Below are 22,976 nucleotides of genomic sequence, written 5' to 3'. Positions count from 1 at the left end.
GAATTCGGTATTGGGTCTATCCAATCTTTTGTACGGCTAATTCCAGATATAATACCCTGTTTTAGTCTTTTTTCTAAATTTGATACGTATTCTCCGGGATCATTAAACCCTTGAGAATTTGAAATTTGATATTCAGACAAGTTTTTCGAAAAGGAATTTAATTGATTTGAATTAAAATGATCTGCCGTTTCAAATAAAGGTTTTTTCTGGTCATTCGATTGATTGTATTTTGTGACGTCAGCGTAGATTGTTTCATCATTGGCAACTTTGTGCTCAATATCTGGCATGCTTAAAACAATTGTGCTGAAATTACGTAGATGACTATCATTTCCATTTCCAATCACTTTCCTTTTAAAACTCTTCGAGTTGCTTTTCGATCCATCCTTCAAAGGCTTTGAGTTTAATTTTGATTTATTAATATTTTCATTTTTAAAAACCATCCCCTCAACTGAATTGAATTTTTTTAATAAAAAATTTGATCCAACGTATGAAAATTTTTGTTTTAAAACGCATATTAAATAGTAATACGAAACATCTAATTGGTTAATGCAACTGATTTGTTGATATTCTAACAAATCTGATACACTCTGATCTAAATTAAAAATATTTTGTAAGAAAAATTCTAATTTAATAACTTTCCAAATATGGAAATAAGTAAAAATATTAAAGTTTTCTGGCATGAAATAGCAAATAAGAGAATCGTGCTATCATTAATTCGTGAAAAAGATGTACAAATTCGAAGAGCTAAAGTAAGATCGAAAATGGTATAACCAAGTGGTCCAAGTCATACAATATGTCTTTTTGATAATAGAAATACTTTTAGAAATGATTTAGTTAGCTATTCTTGAAGAAGCGTATCGATTGGGGAATTCAATAAAAATAATTTTGAATACCAATTAGATAAGCCTAAATGATCTATAATCAGGATTAGCTGAAGTTGAATGAATTTTTATTCATGGATATAATCTGTTTGGGTCTCTTGGGAAGAGTGAAAAATATCTGATATCATCAAAATTAAAATAAGACTTCATCACACGCTCAAGACCTATTCCACAACCGGCATGAGGTGGAACACCAAACTTAAATGGTTCTAAATAGTTTTGCAAAGAATCAACAGAAATTCCTTTTTCTACAATAGCTGCCCTCAATAAATTATAATCACTCTGTCTCTGAGCACCAGACAGAATTTCCTCACCGCGCATGATAAAATCATATGATCTAGTTTTTCCAGTGTCTTTACACACATAAGTATAAAATGGCCTAGCTTCCGCTGGATAGTCTTTTATTACAAAAAAATCAGTATCATAACTTTTCTTCATTAGCTCACCTAAAATTCTTTCATTTTCCCTATTAAAATCATCATTGTATCCAATGTCTATTCCCTCTTTCCTCAGCATATCAACAGCTTCGGAATGATCAATAATGCATGCTTCTCTTGAATATTTTAAATCCTCAAATGGCCGATATTCTCTAACAATTTCCACCTCATAGCTTCTTTCTGTTTTGATATGATCAAATATATGGATGAAAAGGGCATAAATGAATTTTATTGTATCAATGTAAGTGCCATCAACCTCCATCTCTAAATCCAAGCCCGTAAATTCGCTCAAATATCGATTGATATTCGAAACTTCTGCTCTATAAACATGTCCAATTTCGTAAACCCTCTTCAATCCACCAATAATGGCCATTTGCTTATATAGCTGAGGACTTTGAGCTAGGTAGGCTGTTTTATCAAAAAATGAAATACTGAATAGGTTTGCACCACCCTCTGATCCAGATTGAATGATCTTTGTTGTTTTAATTTCTATAAAATCATTTTTTCTTAAAAATTCTCTGAACGAAAACATCACACTATCCAGAACACGTACAATAGAAGCAGTAGATGGAATTCTCAAATCCAAAAACCTATTATCTAATCTTAGATTATATCCAACTTTCGAACGACTGTGCTCATCAGAGGAGTTTTTTCCACATTCAGAAGCATCCTTTAAAGAAAATGGTAAACTCTCCGTAACTGGTCCAAGAACACATATTTTTTCTGTATCCACTTCAATTTTTTGTTGAGTGCATTTTAAAACAGGTTTTGGAGCTATTTTTACAATACCCAGAACCTCCACAAAACTCTCCACAGAGATCTTTTTGTAGAATTGAAATGCTGTTGTGTCTTCTTCAGTTGGGTTTGTCTTTAATCTCACAACACATTGAATTGTCTCAAGCCTCTCTCTAATTGTAAAGAAAATTGCCTTGCTTAGAACTCTTACTGTATCTACAAAACCTCTAATTTTGATTCTTTTGCTTGCATCTACCTCCCTTAGTAACGAAATATTCCGAATCTCGGAAATGGTAAGTTTATCAAAATCTTTTTCCATGGCCAAAAAAAGAAAATATTTTTTTGAAGATTTTTTGCATTACTATTGATAACACAAGTGTATTGTGAGCAATATAACTAGTAAAACTGTGCTTTGTATTTATTAATATGCTTTTAAAATACAGTGTTAGTGTTTAATGGTCTGTGAATTAAGTAATTGGTCAAGCATGGCATGTTCTATTAATTTAAAACAGGCTTTATTAGAACTAAATTTTTTATTGATACTTCACAAAATAGATAAGCATATTTCATAAAAATCATATTCTTTATGAAATGTAGTTTGTTTTTTGATTTACTAACTCATACCTTACACCTAAATTTGTTTTTACAAAGTAAATATAGCCTATCAAATTCTATTGGTTATTGCTAAAACATCGGTTTCATATTTTTTCAGATAAATTTCTAAAAAAGAGTTTCACCATGGTATACGTTCTAGAAAAAAGTGGTACCAATAGGTGTGCCCTAGATGCTGCGAAAAATGAGGCATTTACACAAAAACCCTTTGCTGATCTAATATTTGATTCCCATTCTAAAGGACAAGACTATTTTATTGCCAGAGTTCACTGTAACCAAGAAGATACACAATCATATTATTGCTACGATGCCAAGCAACTCTGTAAATATGTTTTCGAAATGGTTATTTCCACAGATGGTCGTAAGATTAGAATTAAGAATTTTAAAGATCCTATTCACGGTAAAGATATCAGTGAAATCAATTTCTTTAAGCTGAGGTATGATAGTGAAACGCCACTGCGTGCAGAATATATTGGGAACCACATAAGTTTTTTAGAATCAAATGTATTCAGAAGCAAGCTATTTTTCCAAGAAGACGCTTTGGATGCTCTCAGTGTGAATTTCCAATTCAAGGCACCTGAAAAAAACCTGTACGTTCCGAAAAGAAGATTATCTCATATGTTAACTGTAATACTTATATTATTGATTATAGGGGCCCTTGGTATTTTTGGAGCAAGAGCTGGAAGACAGTTTTTTGGACAAGATATATACAAAACAATATTACAGTCCAATGGCAAGCAACTTCAAAAAACTATTTTAAATACAAATAAAATTTAATTATATTTAACACTTTGTACATATTCCTCATCAAAACATTAGATTTATTATAACCATCAACTATTGTAATAACATAAAATAATAAATTTTGAACTTAAAGAATAGGATAATTATGTGGCTTTTAATCTGAGCTGCTATTTATTTTTTATTCTCTGTTGAATCAGGCTTCCTATGGGATGTAGAAGAATTAGTTTGATAAAAAGTAGACGAAGACGAGCTTTCTTCAGCAAGCTTGGATTTCCAAGACTCACTATTCAATCCTTTTGGTCGAACATTGAGGTTTTGACAAGAATTAGTTTTATTGTTCGCTTGATGATGGGAATATTGATAAGAAGCTTCTCTAGGAGGCCTATAAAAATCCTCCTTCGACTTTTCAGTATGAGTCATTGGAGAACTAAATGCAATGTCTGAAAATGAAGGAGGTCTATAGACATTGTTCTCCTTAGCTTCTGCTTTAACAGATCCCCATTTTTCAGAACGCATATTTGTCTGTTTTATTGCAGTAGGTTTTCGAGCCAACTCCTTAGCTGTAATGGAAATCTTTTTCATTTCCTCTGCTGACAATGCAAAGTTGCTACCATTATAAATCAAGTCAGGCTCACTTTTTGAATACTTATCAATAAAAATGGTATTTTTGTCAATGGAACCTTGATTGTATTTCCAACTATTCCTTAATCTCTCCTCTTCCCTTCTTTCTTCCTCCTGCTGTCGTATTTTAGCTGCTTCTTCGATCCTTACCTGTTTTTCTTTTTCAATTTCTCGTTCCAGCTCACTCAGAAGATATTCAATATTTTCCATATTATTCTTAAGGATCTCCTGTTCGTTTTCTTGAATCTTCTTTCTCTCTAAAAAAGAAGTGTACAAATTTTTGTTCCTTTCTTTGGAGCTACAATCATACTTTATATTTCTGAAAACATCATAAATAGCCTTAAATTTCTTATATGGACGCGAAAATCTATTGCTAAATTCAACTTTGGGAGTTTCACTAATATTTGTTTTTGAAGCAGACATTAGAAAATCTTTCCCTGTTTTAAGGGATATTTCTTGAATTGAATTTCTCAGATCTTGATTTGTTAGCTCTAAATCCTCTGAAACTACAAGAGATTTACTCGAATATCTTTTGACTAAATTGAATATTTTGGTTGAGAAGCCCATAAAGTTGTATTTTCCAACCTTAATCCATCGTTTGAAATTGTCATCGTTCACAATTTCAAAACTAAAATTGTTCATCTTTAAAAAGATCAAAAATTTGATATCAAATTCAATAGATGAATTTTTAGAATAAATCAGCTTTTTCCATTCTGAGAGATTGCCATTACTTCTATATTCTCCCTCAAAAGAAAGTATTGGAATTTCTAAATCAACAATTGGAATTATTTTATGGCCACACATAACTGTTTTAAATATTTTTTGCTTTATCAGCCTTTCGGAATCACTAATGCTTTTCATATCTGCACATTCTCTGTAGAAAGAAATGTCCTCCAATCTTAATCCTGCAGATTTATCATACTTGGAGATAATATACAACATATTCAAAAAGATCTCCGGCTCATCTCCTACAAAATCTATCATTTTAGTAAAATATCCTAAGAGTATAGATGGGTGGATTTGAAACTTCCAACTTCGAGCCTGACTGATCAGCCCACCAACAAATTTCAAATTATTAAATGTTTCAAATTCTGTATCAAACTCAATTTTCAGAAACAACTCTGAAAGGAGAATAACAAAGGCTGAATTCTTTGTGGTTTCCGTAACCCTAGTAATGCAATCAACAAGTGTATAATAATTTTGCAGATAGTTTGCTTGACTGTCTCTGATATCAATAAGTTCTCTATTTAGAACTTCCATGATTAAGTCTGAATCTTTCATCTCAGCTAATTTGATGAGAAAAATATTGATACATTCCTCAGACTCCTTAAACAACCCTATAGTGCTTCTGTATTCCTCAACAAGTTTATTTGAATCGGTACAACTTTCAAGTACAAATTTATTAAGCATCTAAGAAAATCTGGGCAATTTTTTTAAGAAAAAGAAATCATTTTCGTTAAAAGAGAATCATTGGTAGAATCTGTTAAAAAAATTTTAGTGAGAATAACTTTCTATTTAAATAATCTACTCGTACCTCAAAATTGCTTGATTGATCAAATTCAATGGAGTACATATGCTATTCTTACATATCCACTGCAATACCAAGAATTAGCATTTATTAGTATACTTCTTTTAGTTTCATTCAATTTTAACCCTATTATGCTTGTTAATGACTTCTATAGAAATCTGTTAAGAGAATCTACTAGTTCTTTTATCTATGGAACAGCTTCTGCAGCAGTAAAGCAGTTTTTAAGCAATAGCAAATCCAATAGCAATTTGATTTATAATCAGTGCCGAGCCATTCAGGAAGGATTGGAGTATGCACAATATAATATGATTTACATGGCATGTGTGTATACCTGTCGATATTTTTCTGTAAGGAAATCAATCTCTAAATTTATCAGTATCTTCATAAGCTCATATCTAATTGGAGTACGTAACGGCATATCTTTTGGAATCAAAACTGGTATTTTTGCAATAGGTGCAACTCTGCTGTCTAGATTAAAAATATTCTAGGAAAAATCAAAAAAATTATTCAATTTAATTTTCAACAGTATAATACTGACTGAATAAAAAACCGTAAAGTCCCTTTACAAAAGAACTTAAAATATTTCTTGATATCGAAAATCTTAATATAGGTTAAAAACCTTTGTTATTCACGTAAAGCTACCTCTATATTGAAGTAAGACCATTCAGCTTGCTTTCAGAATATACTGATTTTCCATTGATATAAATAGGACTAAAATAATATAGGTTTTAAAGCATTTATTAGTGATTTTAGGATTAAATAATACTTAGGGCTGATATATCAGCGTGTAATTCAAATGTTCTAATGGCAATTAACTGATCTAAAATTTTTCAAATCACTGTTTTATTAACCATGCTATTCATGTTAGTTAATATCTTAGACTAGTTAACATTCACTCATAACAGATTCTCCATTATTTTCTATTTTTGTATATTATTTTGTGTTACTGAGAATTTTCATCCAAACAAAGTTACGCTTCTGTACAATAAGATCCAAATTGGCATTATAAATAAACACCACACATATCTTTGTAGCTACAATTTCCTTTACAACAGATATCACTCAGAATCATTAATTTAGCCACAACTCTAATACATGACCACTATATTTGATTAATATCGAATTATCACATCATTTTAATTAATATTGTTTTAAATAGTTACACACGTTATTTAGCAAATATTACAGGAACAATCACACCCTTCACCAAATGTGTTTCTGTGTGTAAAATACATTGTCACATAAGCATTCCCACTGAGCCCACTACCCAATACTGGTAAAAATAGATTTCTAATGTAAGTGGTAGGAATCTCCTTTATCATTGCACGTGTCAAGACGACTGTAATGGTATCATCGATATTAATGGTCTTAATAAATCTATCATTAAACTGATCACGGAAAATATTACAAGTTATAGTTAAATCCCCATTATAAGATCTATTGACAGTAACTCCTTCATTTCCAGTATCGAAAGTTGTCGAAGTTACAATGGGTGAATGGGTAAATACAGTCGAGGTATTTGGCTGGTATGAGATTTGATCATGATTTGATTCTAAAACCTCATTGATTGTAAATGGATGGGTTACCAGTCTTACAAAAATGTCCTGATACACTCCATTCCCAATATAGCTTCCCCACCCAGGATATGGGAATATGTGAAGAGCACGAGTATGTGGTGGAATAGGAACTTTAAGAGTTACAAGTTCCATTTTACAAGACTTCGTTGCTCTTGGAATCTCTATGGTAAATTCATTTCCGTAAATTAGATCATTATTGGAGACAATAAGATCATAGTAGCAAGAAGAAATTCTACTTGATGACATTTAAGGGGAAAATTTATAAAAGGAAAAAATAGTTTGGCCTTGGATGTCCAAATATGGAAAATTAGTAGTGAATATACAATTATTATTTTTTATCCAATTAATAAAAATATTCCTGTGTTTGTATGTGATAGCATAATCTTGATTGAAGTTATACATCGTTTCCCCTATATAAAATTGTTATTTGCCTCTTATAACTTATTAAAATTATAATCATCTACTGAATGTTAATGTGAATAGAGTTATAAACATCCACTAGACATAATTAAAACATCAGACACAAAGATTATTTATTAATCAAGTTTGCATAAATGATTATATTGATATGATAGCTGGCTTGTTTGGAATATTCAAAGTATCGAATATAGTCCTTGTATGCCATCAATTTAGGTTTTTGGATAAATAGAACTATCGATATTCAATAAATCTGTTTTTTACAAAATACACTCTAAAACGATCTACAATGGTACATCACAGCTTCAGATTACACCGAAGCATGATAACTCTTTCCACTTGGCATATAGTGGTAAATTTCCATTATCTAAGCACTAATATTTAACTTTTCCTTGGTACAGATATCCTTAGAAATAGTCCTTGTTCATATAATTTGTCAATAGATGGAAACTATTTGCATTTGGCCAAATAAATACTACTGCAGAATATCTGTCTTATAACAACACTAAATATAATTTGTCAGAAAGTGTTTATATTTATTTAACACCATTTGTAGCAGCTCATATGTTCATCATCTGTATACTCACGTTTAAATTTAACCTTTACAAGAGCATTTCCTGATAGGCAAGTGCCTATCTTAGGGGTAAACAGATTTGCTATGAATGTATTAGGTATAGATTTTATCATTGCTCGTGTTAAAATTATTCTGGTGTTACCATCCAAATTAATAATGCGATAAAACCTATCGTTAAACTGATCACGATAAATGTCGCATGTTATATCTAAATCACCATTTGCGGATGTTTGAATCTCTACACCCTCATCTGTAAATTCCCTATTGATACTTCCCATATTGAAATAATCAGCTCTCTGGAGAATATCATTGGGAGAATTGTTGAAAACAGATGGATAATTCTGCGCAAACGAAATTGTATTGCATGGAATTTTATATGAATTGGACTGAGCAACTTCTGCTACTGTCATTGGCTGTGTGACAACTCTGATAAAAATGTCTTGGTAAACACCATTGCCCATATAACTTCCCAATCCTGGATATGGAAATATATGAAATGCAGGTGTTTCCGGCTGGATTGGAATTTTTAAGGTAATAAATTCCATTTTTCCAAGATAGTTAATTCTTGGAATCTCCACAGTTAACTCAATCCCATAAACTAGATTATAATCTGAGACTAAAACATCAAAATAACAGGACGTAATTCTATTTGTTTTCATTAAGGGTGTATAAATCAAGATGTAAGAAGTAGAAATATTAACTGTAGTATCTGACAACTTCCTTTATTATTATGAAAATAATTTTACATCAGCAATCTTGAGTATTGCAAAATCAGTTTATTGGCTGCAATCAACACTCTTCCAATTAAGTATTAAAATTTCAATACTATAATAGATCTCACACTAATAAGAAGCCAACCTCACCGAATAAACCAAATTAACAACTTCTAGAGTATAATCCTTCAAATAAATGATTGATATATTAGCTCTTGTTATTGTCGTTAAAGTTATCTAAAGCGTTCCAGTAGATTTGGGTTATTTAATACTTCAGTTATTTCTAAATTAATGGTACCAATTGTTTTAAATGATGAACTATCCACTGCATACTCTTCAAGGTTATTTTCAAAGTCTATAAATGGATAGACAATAGATGTCTCATTTTCAATTCCATCTTCAATATCAAACTTTGGAGGAAATTTTTTATAAACATCCGTATTTGTTAGATTTAGATTGCTTTGTTCCCTTATTCTCTGCCTTTCACCTTCTCTGCTGAGAGTTTCAGTTAAAAGTTTAGTAGAGGTTTGGCCGAATGTAATGCTCTTGTGTTTTTCCACCCTCAAGTTGAACCTCTTAGCCAAATCCATTGGAATTGTACTTCCCGGTAACACCTTAAAAGAAAATTGACAGAACCTATTCAAAATTTCCACATCCAACCTGGAATTATCTAATGTAGACAGAAATTTGGCAAGTGTAGTAGTTCTCCTTGTTCTTTCCGATGAATCTGGCATATTCATAATATCTTTAATGTCCATAACAAACTCAGCATGCATGGGTTTAAATTATTATGAAATTTATAAAACAAGAATTTCTATGAATATTCAAAAATAATAAAGTAAAATCTATCAATGACCCTTTTAATTTAAATGGTTGCTTATTTGTGTTTATATAACCATAAAAAGCATCATCACAGAATTTAATGTATGAACAACGCTCTAATCTTTAGTGAAAATTATGCACCTCATGACTTGTGCCATAGAAAAGATCACTTCATTGAATGAATAGGTTCTAAAACTTTTATTTCCAACCATATTTTTAGAATAAAAAGATACTATCAGATATTCACTGGTTTTTTCACTCAAATTTCAGATTAATTATAAGAATCTTTTATAGCCTGGCCCATAAACCATACATTTTCAAGGCAGCGATGAAGTTTTCTAGATAATTTATTTTCCAATTCTATATTTTGCAAAAATTTTTAGGAAATTTTTTATTCCAAGCCCCAAATGAGTTGCAGAAAGTTCAGAGCACCAAGACATGGTTCATTACAATTTAGACCAAAAAGAAGATCCACCTCGGTTAGACCAAGTATTAAGAGTTTTCCAAAGGATGATTCCTCAGCTCCATGCCATCTTACAGCATTTTTGTCATACAAAGCTGGCATGACCCATGTGATCAGAACTAAAGAGTTCCGTGCTAAAAATAAGCTACAAACCAAAGAGGTTCTGGAAGCAGTTACTATTTTGGAGGCACCAGCAATGATTATTCATGGTATCGTTGGGTATCAACAATCTGTAAAGGGTCTTGTGAGAACCAAAACAATTATGGCTGAGCATCTGTCTGAAAACTTACTCAGAAGAATGTTTTCTAAGAAGTTTGTTCCTGGTATGAAGTATACTGATTTAAGGAAGAATGTGTCTTACTCTCAGGAGGATGTGGATGAGCTTAAGAAGACTTCCGATGTTGTTAGAGTTCTTGTTCATTCTCAGGTGTGCAAGATAAAGTCTATTCGCCAGAAGAAGGCGCATATTTCAGAAATTCAAATTAATGGAGGATCAGTTTCGGATAAGGTTGATTTTGCTCTTAGTAAGTTGGAGAAGGAAGTTAGAATTGAGGATGTATTCCAGAGGAACGAGCTAATTGATACCATTGGTGTTACCAAGGGTAAGGGTTTCCAGGGTACTGTGAAGAGATGGGGTACAACCATTCTTCCCAGAAAAACTAATAAGGGTATTAGAAAAGTAGCTTGTATTGGAGCTTGGCATCCATCTAGAGTAATGTATTCTGTTGCTAGGTGTGGTCAGATGGGTTATCATAGAAGAACACAACAGAATTTGGCAATATATGGAATTGGTGAGGGTACTAAGCCAGTTGTGACCGATTTTGATTTGACTGTTAAAACAATATCCCCTATGGGAGGATTTCCACATTATGGTGGTATCAGCAATGATTACATAATGATTAAGGGATGTGTAACAGGCCCAGTTAAGAGGGTTGTAACACTGAGAAAGTCCTTGGTGCCAAGAGAGCACAAAGAATATTCTATCAAATTCGTTGATACATCATCAAAGATTGGTAAAGGTAGATTCCAAACTAGTGAGGAAAAGAGAGCCTTCTATGGTATTTCTAAGCCAGAGGTAACAGGAGAGAATTAAATTAATTATTTCTTACTCTTTCACTACTACTCGCAAATTAATTGTTTTTGCTTTTTATTTTTTAATTGTTCAAGGTATAATGTAACAAGCCTTTCAGGCGCTGTTTTCTTATGGTGCTTGTACATTATTCTCATGCATCGAAAAAGAAGTTTTTTCAAATTTTTTCAAAAAAGTTTACTTAAAATCCATATAAGTATGGATCCAATATCTGAAGAGGACTCAAAATGGGAAGATGCTTCTGATGAGTATATTTTCACTGCAATTGATAATAAACTCTTAAAGTTAACCCAAATTGATCACCGAATACGCATGATGCACCAACTAATTGAAATTGTGAAAATATTATCAATGCCCGTAAAATATTCAATTTTGAATTTTGGAAATATTTTTGAAAAGCATCAGCAAATTGAGAGAAACTATAAGCAGATAGCAACCACAGATAATTTAATATTCCAGATGCTCCGGAATATGTATGCCACCGATAATGATACTATTGGTTCTAATGAAAATTTTAAATCAATTTTGGAACAGTTTGCACTTTTTATTAATTTAAATCTAAATAGTATACACTCAAGAGTATTTTTCGTGTTAGATACAGATATTTCTGCATTTGTTGAGTACAAACTAAACAAAATAGTCGAAAAGAAAGGAACTGTTGCGGGAAATGTTTTCTCAATTGATTTTTCAGGAAATATTGTTGATCAAACTCCTCATTTTTCAAAGAAAACAGTATATTACAAATATTTTGTAAAATACCTGAACATTATAGAGGATTTGGTAAAACCATCTATTTATAGTAACCAAACAACTAGACAAAATATGGATGTAAATGATCACGAAACAAATAAAATATCTCCAAAAGCTAATTGTACGTCAGGAAATATTGATCCTCAACATTTTGCGGCTTTAGATAGTAAACGCCTAACCAAGGTACCTACATCTTTAACAAAATTAAGATCGAATCCAATTTTCACTTGTGAATCTATATTACCCTACAATGAAATCATTTATCCAAAACGACCAGTAGCTGGATTTATCAAAGGCGAGCCTGTTTATAATAGAAATTTGATAAAGAAGTTAAAGACAGAAAGAGGTTGGCATTACAATGGTTTTAAGTTAAAGAGTGACGAAACAATTTGTAGGGAAAATTGTTTATATTTGGAAGACGATATAAATGGATACTCTTCCTTATCATATTCTGAAAACTTCAATTACAAGCATCCTCAAATAGATGTATATAAAAAACCTTTCAAAGTTCTTAAAAATAAGAAACTGTATGCTGAATTCCAGGTTGAGCCAATAAGATTGGGCAGTGTAACTGGATATCCTATGGAAGCCTTTCATGATAATTTTACACCTGATGATGGAGTTCGATTATATACGGACATACATAGAAGAATGTTGTCTGATCAAAGACTAGGATTGATGGATCTGAAAGAACCAAGACAAAGAAATAACATGAAAAGTATTGAAACTATTTCCAAAGCATGCTCCGATGACTCTGAAATCAAGGATTATAACCAATCAAATTCAATTTACAGACTTGATATCTGCTTTTCAGACTGTATTATAGGACTAAGACCCAAAGAGCAGATAATAAGTGGTTCCTTCGTTCGGAAATCGGATTGTTTTACAGTAAATATGATTTTACAAGAGTTCGAATATTTTGACCAGATCTTACAATTTAATCATCAATATGAAATGATGCAAGGGGAGTGGAGGATGTTTTTAAAGAAATTAAAGAAATACATTAAGATAAGAGAAAGGGTAGGAATATAAACACATATATAATCAACAACATAGTAAAACCATCGCTAACAATATAGTTCTTTTATTAGCTTTTCTTAGATACACATTCAAATTCTCTACTTAGGAGTGCATTGTTCAATATCGTGGCACTAATAAACTCTAAATATCCAAAATAACTTGCCACTGGCCTTATATTAGTTAGCTTTATTTAAAACCAAAAAATACTTCACCCTCTTTGTATTTTCATTATCTATAATCAATCCTCCTTCAAATTTTACTGATTTAGCAACACCTTTCAATATTTCAATCTCCTTTTTAGTACAATAAAATTGTATCACTGCGCTCTTCCTAATAACCCGATATAAGTCTTTGAAAAATTGTCTAATTCTTTTTCTGGGAATATGCTCTTTTCTATAGCTTTGGAATAGCCACTGAATAGCAGAAATAGATATTGCATAGTCGAAAGAATCGTCCTTAAATGGTAGCCCCATTCCAATATCCCCACAGACTAGGCCTATACAATTAGAAGAATCTTCATTTTTAATGGTACTTTTATTCAACTCATCAGGAACAGTATACCCTGATAAAATATTATCTGACATATTACAGTGGATTTCTGTATCGTTTTCATTCTGTTTAGAATGTATTGTTAACATACTTCTGCTTATATCCATTCCTAAATATTTGTGATTGTTCTCACTGATTATTTTACTGGAGATTCCACTTCCACAGCCTATATCTATAAAAATACTATTTTCATCAGGATTTATCAGTTCCATCGCTCTTTCGGCTAATTCTCTCTGTATTTTACAAATTCGACTGTTTCTATGATATTTTTCCGATTCTTTTTCATTGTAAAATAATTCAGCCGGTGCTGTTAATTCAGGAATAGTCATTTTTGGGGATAAAAACAATAGAAATTAAAACAAGTGTTATTAAACATAATATAAAATGAACTTCTACCAAATCTACTGATTAAATAATGAAACGTACTCAAGATTTCATTTCTACACACATTGTTATTTTATAATTTAGAGTGTTATTCGCTCTTGCATCTATATTAGGTTTGAACTATATATACCATATTAATTATCATATCATCAAGTTGAAATGGTTTAATTCCACACAAGTCAGGAATAAGTCCATAAAATGATATCAAGATAGTTCGATTAATATGTACCATCCATATATATTAACATCATAATAATAAAATCAATTTGTCTGAACGAAATCAACAGATTGTTTTGGAGGCAGTGTAAATAATAAGGAACCATTATTTAGAAGTACAAAGGATATAAGTTACCACTAAAAAGGAGTATTTGTAATTTTTTTGTTTATGTTCATTTGACATGAAAGTTAATACTTCTTAATCATTTTTATGAAATATTTGGTTTAAAAGGCTCCATTTCATAATGAACTAACAATATATAAAGATGCCTATTATTAGAATCATAGCCATTTAATAAAAGGTACCACCTCTTAAAGTATCTTGTTTCGGTTAGTTTTACTTATTTTGATACGGTAGTAAGTAGTTAATATAGTTCCTCCATCATCATTATTTTTTACTAAATATTTGTTTCTTATTTATACCCCAATATGTCCAATTCCAAAATAAACCTCGGAAATAATGATATAAATACAGAATACTCTTCTGATATTGATGAAGTGCTTTATTCTCGCCAACTATATGTGCTTGGCTATGATGCTATGAAACGTATGATGTCTAGTAAAATATTAATCATTGGCTTGGATGGATTAGGACAAGAGCTATGTAAGAATATTATTTTAGCTGGAGTGGAATCTGTTTATATTTATGATCCAGCGCTTGTGGCTGAAAATGATTATGGATCAGGGTTCTACCTTAAACAGGATAATGTAGGAAAGCGACGAGATGAGAGTGTTATAGAAAACTTAAAGAATATAAACAAATATGTGAAAGTGTCGATAGCCACAAAAAACCCCATTTCCAACATAAATCATAAAGGTTTTGAGTTGTGTGATACAAAAATAATGCTGGATGATATTATTAATATTGTGAAATCTCTTAATATTTCTGTTGTAATATCTGTAAATCAACTGCTGTCATTTAATATTTCTCTAAACAGTCATATTCGGTCTGTACAAAATTCGAATCAAAGTTATTTGAGCAGTTCTAAGTCTATGGCTTTTGCTCCAAAGTTTATAATGGCCAATTCCCGTGGGTTATTTGGTCAAATATTTTGTGATTTTAATATTCATTTATGCTTGGATAAAAATGGACAAGCTCCATCGGGTGGATTAATAAATGATATAAGTGAAAGTGGATTAGTAACACTGGCCGATGGAACAAGACACACTTTAGAAGAAGGGGATAAGGTGGTAATTAGAAATAGTAATAACAATCAGATAAATGATGAATTTTCTAAGGGTTGTGAGCAGAGTGAAATTAATCAATCCAAGGGTTTGGAAAATCATCAAAGTATTACGGCTACGTCTAAGCTAACTGTTATTTCCACACCTTCTCCCAATTCATTTGTTGTAGACAAATTCTCATATATTCCAAATGTGATTTATGAATTTGAACAGATAAAGGAACCGGTAGAGTTTAAATTTCAAAGTTTGGGAGACGCAATTGACAAACCAGAGAAAGTGTGTAAATACAATTTTACTAATGAAGAAATACTGCATGAGCTATTTACAGACTTGGAAAGGATTGATAAATTAAACGTTGATGATATGATAAGTAGTGATCCAAGAGATAAGCTCGTTAGAGAATTTGTAAAATCCAAAGGTACTCTTCTTTCTCCGATTTGTTCTGTTATTGGAGGTTTCGCAGCACAAGAGGCATTAAAAGCTGTTTCAGGGAAATTTACTCCATTGGATCAGTTTTATTATTTTCATGCAGATGGGTTGTTTCAGAATTATGATGAGGGTAATAATGCTATAAAGGATAGATATTCTGATTACATTACTATTCTAGGGTCTAGTAATTTCTCTAAAATCCAGAATGCTAATGTTTTTCTAGTTGGAGCTGGGGCCATTGGATGTGAGAATTTGAAGAATTTTGTTATGAGTGGTATTGGATTAACAGGAAAAATTTATGTAACCGATATGGATTCGATAGAACAGTCTAACTTAAACAGACAATTTCTTTTTAAGGAGGAAGATGTGGGTAAGATGAAATCAGAGGCAGCAAGTATGAATTGTAATAAGATGAATCCTGGTTATTTGGTGGAGCTAACCACCAAAGAAGACATAAGAACCACAGGTAACATCTGTTTCTTTACTCACCCTGTAGGATTGGATTCTGAATCTATATTTACCGATTATTTCTATTCTAATATCGATATTGTTTGTAATGCTTTAGACAATGTGAATGCTCGCAGCTATATGGATTCAAGATGTATAAATACACTTACTCCTATGATTGATGCAGGCACACTTGGGACTAGAGGGCATGTTCAGGTAATTGTACCATTTGCCACAGAGTGTTATTCTGCCACTAGTGATCCAGAAAGTGGATCAATTCCACTTTGTACAATTAAATCATATCCAAATTGCATAGAACATGTAATAGAATGGGCTACTGGTGAATTTGAAAGACTATTTACACAAGACAATGAAGATGGTGATCAAAATTGCACCAATGACGATAATTGTAAGGATATAAAGGACAATAAAGATACAAAATCTGTTAGTATTGGCACACTGTATACATTAGCGATTTGTCTCTTTAATGATTTCTATTATCACTCTATAATGAAGCTACTGGATACTTTCCCCCCTGATTCTAAATCTACGGAAGGGTTACCCTTTTGGAATCCTCCAAAGCGACTTCCTAATGGTATCAAGTTTGACTTAACTGATTCTATTCATAGGCTATTTATAGAAACTGTTGTAAGGCTATACTCAGAGAAATATGGAATAATCAATGATTGCGAGAGTAAAGCATTTGATTATGAAGATATTTGCTGTAAATATAGTGAATCAGAGCTTAATTCTGATACTATAGATGCTAATAATTTGAGTAATATAGCAATCATTGAAGATGTTTTGAAGCAATTAAACAGTTCCTGTGAGCCTCTTTCCATTAGCTTTGATAAGGATTCGTGGCATGCTGATTTTATTTATGCCGCTTCTAATTTACGTGCACGTGTTTATGGTATTAAGGAGTATAGTAAGCACCACATTATAGGAATTGCAGGTAGGATTATTCCAGCCATTGCCACCACTACTGCGATTGTAAGTGGGTTGTCTACAATTGAAATAATGAAATATATGATTCATCACGCGAGTGAAAATATAAACCCTAATGAATATTGTAGCAGTGATTCTGATGATAAGAGTAAAAATAATCCGATGGCTAACTCAAACTCAGATAATTTCTTAAATATGCGCAATTCTTTTTTAGATTTGGCTCATCCTATGCTAGCCACTATTGAACCAGTGCTCCCCAGGGCATATACCTATACAGTTAATAAAAGGAGAAAGATAGACTCTATTAACGTTATTGATGGCTTTGATGGAGATTTTACAGTGAAATATACCTGTTGGTCTAGAATTACTCTAAAAGACGCTCTTTTGAAAGATATTCTAAAAGAGGTGGAGGTTATCTTTGGTGATTCTCCATCTATGGTAAGCGTGAATAATAGGATTATTTACTGGAATATGAGTAAGAAATATGATGACAATTTGGATAAAAAAATAAGTGAAATTTTTGATGAGAAAAATAAGAAGTGGATTTTTTTAGATATTTTGACTGATGATGAACAAGATAGATGTGCAGTTGCCGTGGAAATAAATGAATAGATGACACTCGATGTTTTAGTCGAAATTGTTGAATCACATATATTAAATTAGATCAAGCTTATACAAAAGTTAATTTAATCTCTATCACTTGTTGAAATTCTTCCAGTAATTTACTACTTATTTTGAAGAAATATTAAGTTTCTCATATCCGAAGTCCATAAGAAATTTTATACAATAATCTTGAGAATTAATTGTTGTCCCAAATGTTATTTCTTCAGAAAATTAATTTTGTTGGTGATCTTCTTCAAAGTTATCTCTGTGAAAATCTAAAAAACTTCGATCGATTTGCTCTTTACCTTGAAACTTACTGTCATTATTACGTTCATTTGGAAACGGGCCTATATTATTTTGTGTGTGTAAGAACAAATTATTACCCTCAGTTTGAAAGCCTCTGGAATAAGAAAAATTTCCTTGGGTTTTTTGATTTTCTGAATCGCCTATTATTTCATATTTCTTAAATATTTGATGATGAGAAGCAGACTGTGTGAAATTTCTCGTAATGTTTGTGTCTTTGGGGACAAATTCTGGAAGCTTTCTGAGCAAATCAAGATCATGCTTTACAATATTAGTATACTGCTCATTTGAGATATTTTTTATACCTTCATCATCTAGTAAACCATTCATGGTATGTGTAATATTATTTTTACTGGAAATATTTTTGTCCAGTTGAATAAAGTATCTTTCAACAATTTTGTCCAGCTCGGAATTTGAAATGTCTTTCTTTTTTATTTTATTAATTTTATTGACAATTTTTTTAATCTGTTTCACTCTGGCCTCCTCTTTTAGAATAGCTAATCTAGTGGTGTGGGTGTAAACAATTGTGGAGTCCTTCAACATCCCTAGCAAGTTTAAATTTCCTGCATCCTTTAGATATTCTTTTAAACACTTTTGTGATTCAAGGAAGCACTTTCTATATTTTTCAATATTATTTGTAGCATTCGGAGACGACATTTAAGGGCTCTAATTAAAATATCTCCAATATTATTTTGAATAGTTGAATAAGGTAATATCTACCTGAGAAGCATTCAAGGACAAAAGTCACAGTGAGTTATTGTCAATACTAAATACCTATTTTCTGGATTTCAACCCTATCATGCAATCGATCTGTCTTTGTTATAAAGATTTCAATAAATTAATTATGGAACATATACTTTAGGATATCCAAATATTGCATCCAGCAACTAGTTATTGTTCAAGACATCTGTCTTAAATAATCACTAGTTTTTGATATAAACAGACATTTGGATTGAAACAAACCATCTATGTTCAGAAATTAGTCAGTTTTTTGTTAATTACTGTAAAAGAACAAACAAATATACATAATGGAATACCGCTATATCAATAATCGATTTTTTAAACACAGATTTATGAAGCTTACAAAAATTTATTTAATAATTTGGAAAATTTTACCCACAATGCCAAAATTTGGTGATTCAATTGATGCATATAAAAACTACGATATAAAGATGAAAATTGTTACTCTATTGATTGACGGTAATTTTAAGGATGCTATGGCTCAGGCCATTTCTATTTTTGAAACTGATCCAAATTATTGTACTTTAGTAAATTACTTTGAATCAAACCCAAAACATTTAATTCAAAATTTAAAAGATTCTAAGGAAATTGACAAGGTACTTTTATTTTATTTAATAAAAGAACACAGAATATCTAAAATGGATATTGAATATTTACTAGACCGATTGGTAGGTATTGACTTTTTAACCAAGGTAATTAGAATCAAAGCCAAGCTTAATACAAAGAAATTGAACAATGTGGAGCTAGAATCCCTTCTTCTCGACATTGACGATTTCTCAATCTATCAATATGCATTAGACAACAATATTGAATTAAAGTTTTTGAATACTGCTAACTTCAAATGGTACAGCATTATTAGGTCACGTGATATTGCGATCTCTAACGATTTTATTGTAAATTTGACAAATTTTACTGAAATCCATAAGTTGATTAAATTGACAGATATGAGGTATCATCCCGATAAAACTTACGATGTTCTTATAAAATATTTACGTAATGAGCTGACGGGTGATATGATTCCCCAATGCATTGAATTATACAGAAGAGAGAAATCGCTTTTAAGTTTAAAGCTACTGCTAGCATTATTAATTTCATCTAAAAAGCAAAGCAATATATTACTTGCAATGTATATCACATACAGATATGACAGATCAGAGTCATATGAGCCTAGTATAGTTCACGTGTTTTGTAATAGATACTTCCTTCTATTAAAAAATATCAGGGATCTTTTTTACTCAATGGAGATCAAAACCATTCAAAGATACAATATGGCCTATATTTGGATAGACCCATCTATTTGTTCTGATAAATCTCACATTGTTCATGATCTTCAATTTTCGCACTCGGCAGACATTGAATTGCTGACTGAAAATGTCTTTGATTTCGTAGAATCAAATAGAATAGCATTTGCCGGATCTACAATCAAGACTATTTGTAACTTGAAAAGTAATGTTGCAGTCAAAGAATTTTATGAAAGGAAATTCATTTCTACAGAAAGTAATACAATGTTTTCAAATCTTTTGGGTGAGTCTTGTGCGTTTTTCTTCAACAAAATTACAAAGGAGCATTCTCTGTCCAATGGAGGATGTATTTCCACAATTTTTGAAAAACCTACTACTGTTTCCCTGGAAGCTTTATTTAAAAACGATTATTCCATTAAAGTGAGTGAAGAGTTTATCAGATATTTCATAGAAGCATATTCTGACATCAAATAAATTATTGTTAAACTTAGAATTTGATTTCTTTTGTTTTCATACTTTCATATAGCTCTATAATCATTATTCCTTATGATTAATATTTGTGGTTATTTTAGATACTAGGCCCTTTATAGCTGATTTCATAAGTGGTAATTAAAAACGAATCTCCCAACAGTTTTCACAATTCTATACAAATTTTTAGGAGCTCAGCAAAAATATTTTCTAATTATGTCTGCCAAACTATACAAAATGGATAAGTTAATTGTTATTTATTTGCAAAGTTTAAACAAATCTAGTGGCAAGCTTACTTTTGTACAAAACATATGATTTTTGTCCGAGAAAAAGTAATTTTACCGGTTTTTGGCTTAATTTAATCAATGTTTTATCATCAGATCAATTATTTTCACCTTAATTTTGGATAATACTTGGACAAATTGAGATTTGTAAATATTTATGGTTATTATGTGAAATATGGAAACTGTGCAATATTTTAATTAATATATGACATGACTAGATATTGTACAGAGTGAATGAGAAAGACTTTCTCTATTTCTAATGTATTTAATATTACTTTTTGAAAATATTTTTTTAAAATTTTTATCCCCAATGTCGATCACTGCTCCGGTTTCAACAGTAAGGAAACAAGAATATGAATCTAAAATAAACCATTTAAAGTCTACTCAGGAATTGGAGTTTGCTAATAGAATTGTTAAAAATCTACAGCATCAGAATATGGTTACAGAGAAAATTATAAAGGATGTGAAGCAGAATTTGAAGGATGGGGAGGCCAAAAAAAATGATTCGAATTCATACTATTGCCCAGCCGAGCCAAATTTCTACGTGGCAATTTTAATAAGATCTCTTAATGGGGTTCCACCAAAAGCAAAAAAAAATCTTCAACTTTTAAGATTATCAAAGATAAATCAGTGTGTCATTGTTAGAAATAACGCTTGTATGAAGAATATGTTATATGGTGCAAAGGATTATATTGCCTATGGTCAAATATCCTACGAATTACTTAGAAAGTTGGTCTACACTAGAGGAGCAGGTAAGTTGAATTTTTCAAGGGTAAAATTGACCAACGAGAATATTGAGGATGCGTTTGGTGGAAAGTACAGATGTATTGAGGAGTTATTGGATGTTATTTTTAATGGTAGGGAGGATATCAAGAGTGTTGCGAATTTCCTAGTACCAATGAATCTTAATTCTCCTCTCAAAGGGTTTAAAGGTAGAAAAGCAAAGAGCTTCATTCAGGGGGGTGCTGTCAATAACCATGGTGAACTTTTGGGTGAATTGCTTGAGCGAATGATTTAAATAAATTTTATTTAAATAATGTAGTTGTTTTATAATCCTATTCTGGCTGGAATATTAAACAAAAAGAATTGTCAATTTGTGAGATAATAACAGTCATATTGCTGTGCTTTTGCTCCTTATATTGAATAAAAAGTGAGCTTTTTTAGCCTTTGATTTGTAATTGCCCAATTTAGATGGTAGTAGTACAATGATTTGCTAATATTCATCTGAGAATTAAAGTTTTAAGGTTCGCTTTAACAACAAAAATATCTGAATGTTTTGCATGAACTCCAAACGGTTAGAATGAAAATAATCCTGCATACATTGATGTTAACAATTGTATCAATATTCAAGTTACTAAACTAAAGTAATTTAGAAAATGGATTATAGCCTTTGAACCATCTTAGATTATTCATACTATCGATGATACTGGTGTATTATTTAATTTGTTCAAATGGCCTATAATAATCTTACAACATTTCAAGTTTGTATTATGGAAGTTTGATCAGCAAGAGAGATACCCATTCCATTTCTGAAATAATCGAGGTTCTTAGTCTATTCTATTAAATTTACTTATTTGCAAAGCTAAGTCAAAGGCTTATGGATTTTGTAGGCATTAATATAAAACAAATAAGTCATTTCTATTTTTTAACTTCAAAAAGTACTAATTATAAATATTTCATCAATGCAATCGTCTATATACAACTATAGGAGATTATACATGATCATTCTGCATGTTTGGTTGATCACGAAATATAATTACATCTTTTGATAATATGTACAGTGGCTAAAAAACCAATATGATTATAACACTACACGGCCATTGAATTAAAAAACAAAGAAGAAAATAAAACTATGCGCCAACCGGGAATCGAACCCGGGCCTGCAGCTTGGAAGGCTATTATCATACCATTAGAACATTAGCGCTCAGTCTGTCATAACTTTAAATACTTAAAGCTTATAAAACATTCATGGCAATACACAGCGAAATACTTGGTAGCTATTAATGAAAATGCATATCCATATAATTATGAAGATGAGCTAATGAAAAATTATTAGAATATTTTATTATAAATGCTTCTTTCTTCATCTTTTTTAATGAGAAATTAATACAACACTAATTGCTTCAGTTGATTATTGTTGTGTAAGTAAAGGGATTCTTAAGAATATCAGTGTAGTTTAGCACATCATAACAAT

At 31.2% G+C, this 22,976-nt stretch overlaps 1 protein-coding gene and 1 non-coding gene across 2 annotated transcripts; one reads left to right on the top strand and one right to left on the bottom strand.

Annotated features, from left to right (window-relative positions):
* Nucleotides 1-10,224: 10,224 nt before the first annotated feature.
* Nucleotides 10,225-11,217, top strand: LOC147075440 (uncharacterized). Its single transcript, XM_085942505.1, has one exon. It carries the CDS (start codon nt 10,225-10,227, stop codon nt 11,215-11,217), a length of 993 nt encoding a protein of 330 aa, XP_085798631.1.
* Nucleotides 11,218-22,635: 11,418 nt separating this feature from the next.
* TRNAG-UCC (transfer RNA glycine (anticodon UCC)) lies at nt 22,636-22,706 on the bottom strand. Its single transcript has one exon. It is a non-coding gene; the product is annotated as a tRNA-Gly (tRNA).
* Between the last annotated feature and the right edge of the window lie 270 nt (nt 22,707-22,976).

The sequence above is a fragment of the Rhyacophila brunnea genome, unplaced genomic scaffold (assembly GCF_057557595.1).
Source record: "Rhyacophila brunnea isolate RB1 unplaced genomic scaffold, BYU_Rbru_1.0 scaffold_145, whole genome shotgun sequence".
Lineage (NCBI taxonomy): Eukaryota > Metazoa > Arthropoda > Insecta > Trichoptera > Rhyacophilidae > Rhyacophila > Rhyacophila brunnea.
This window is presented reverse-complemented; position numbering and strand designations above follow the sequence as displayed.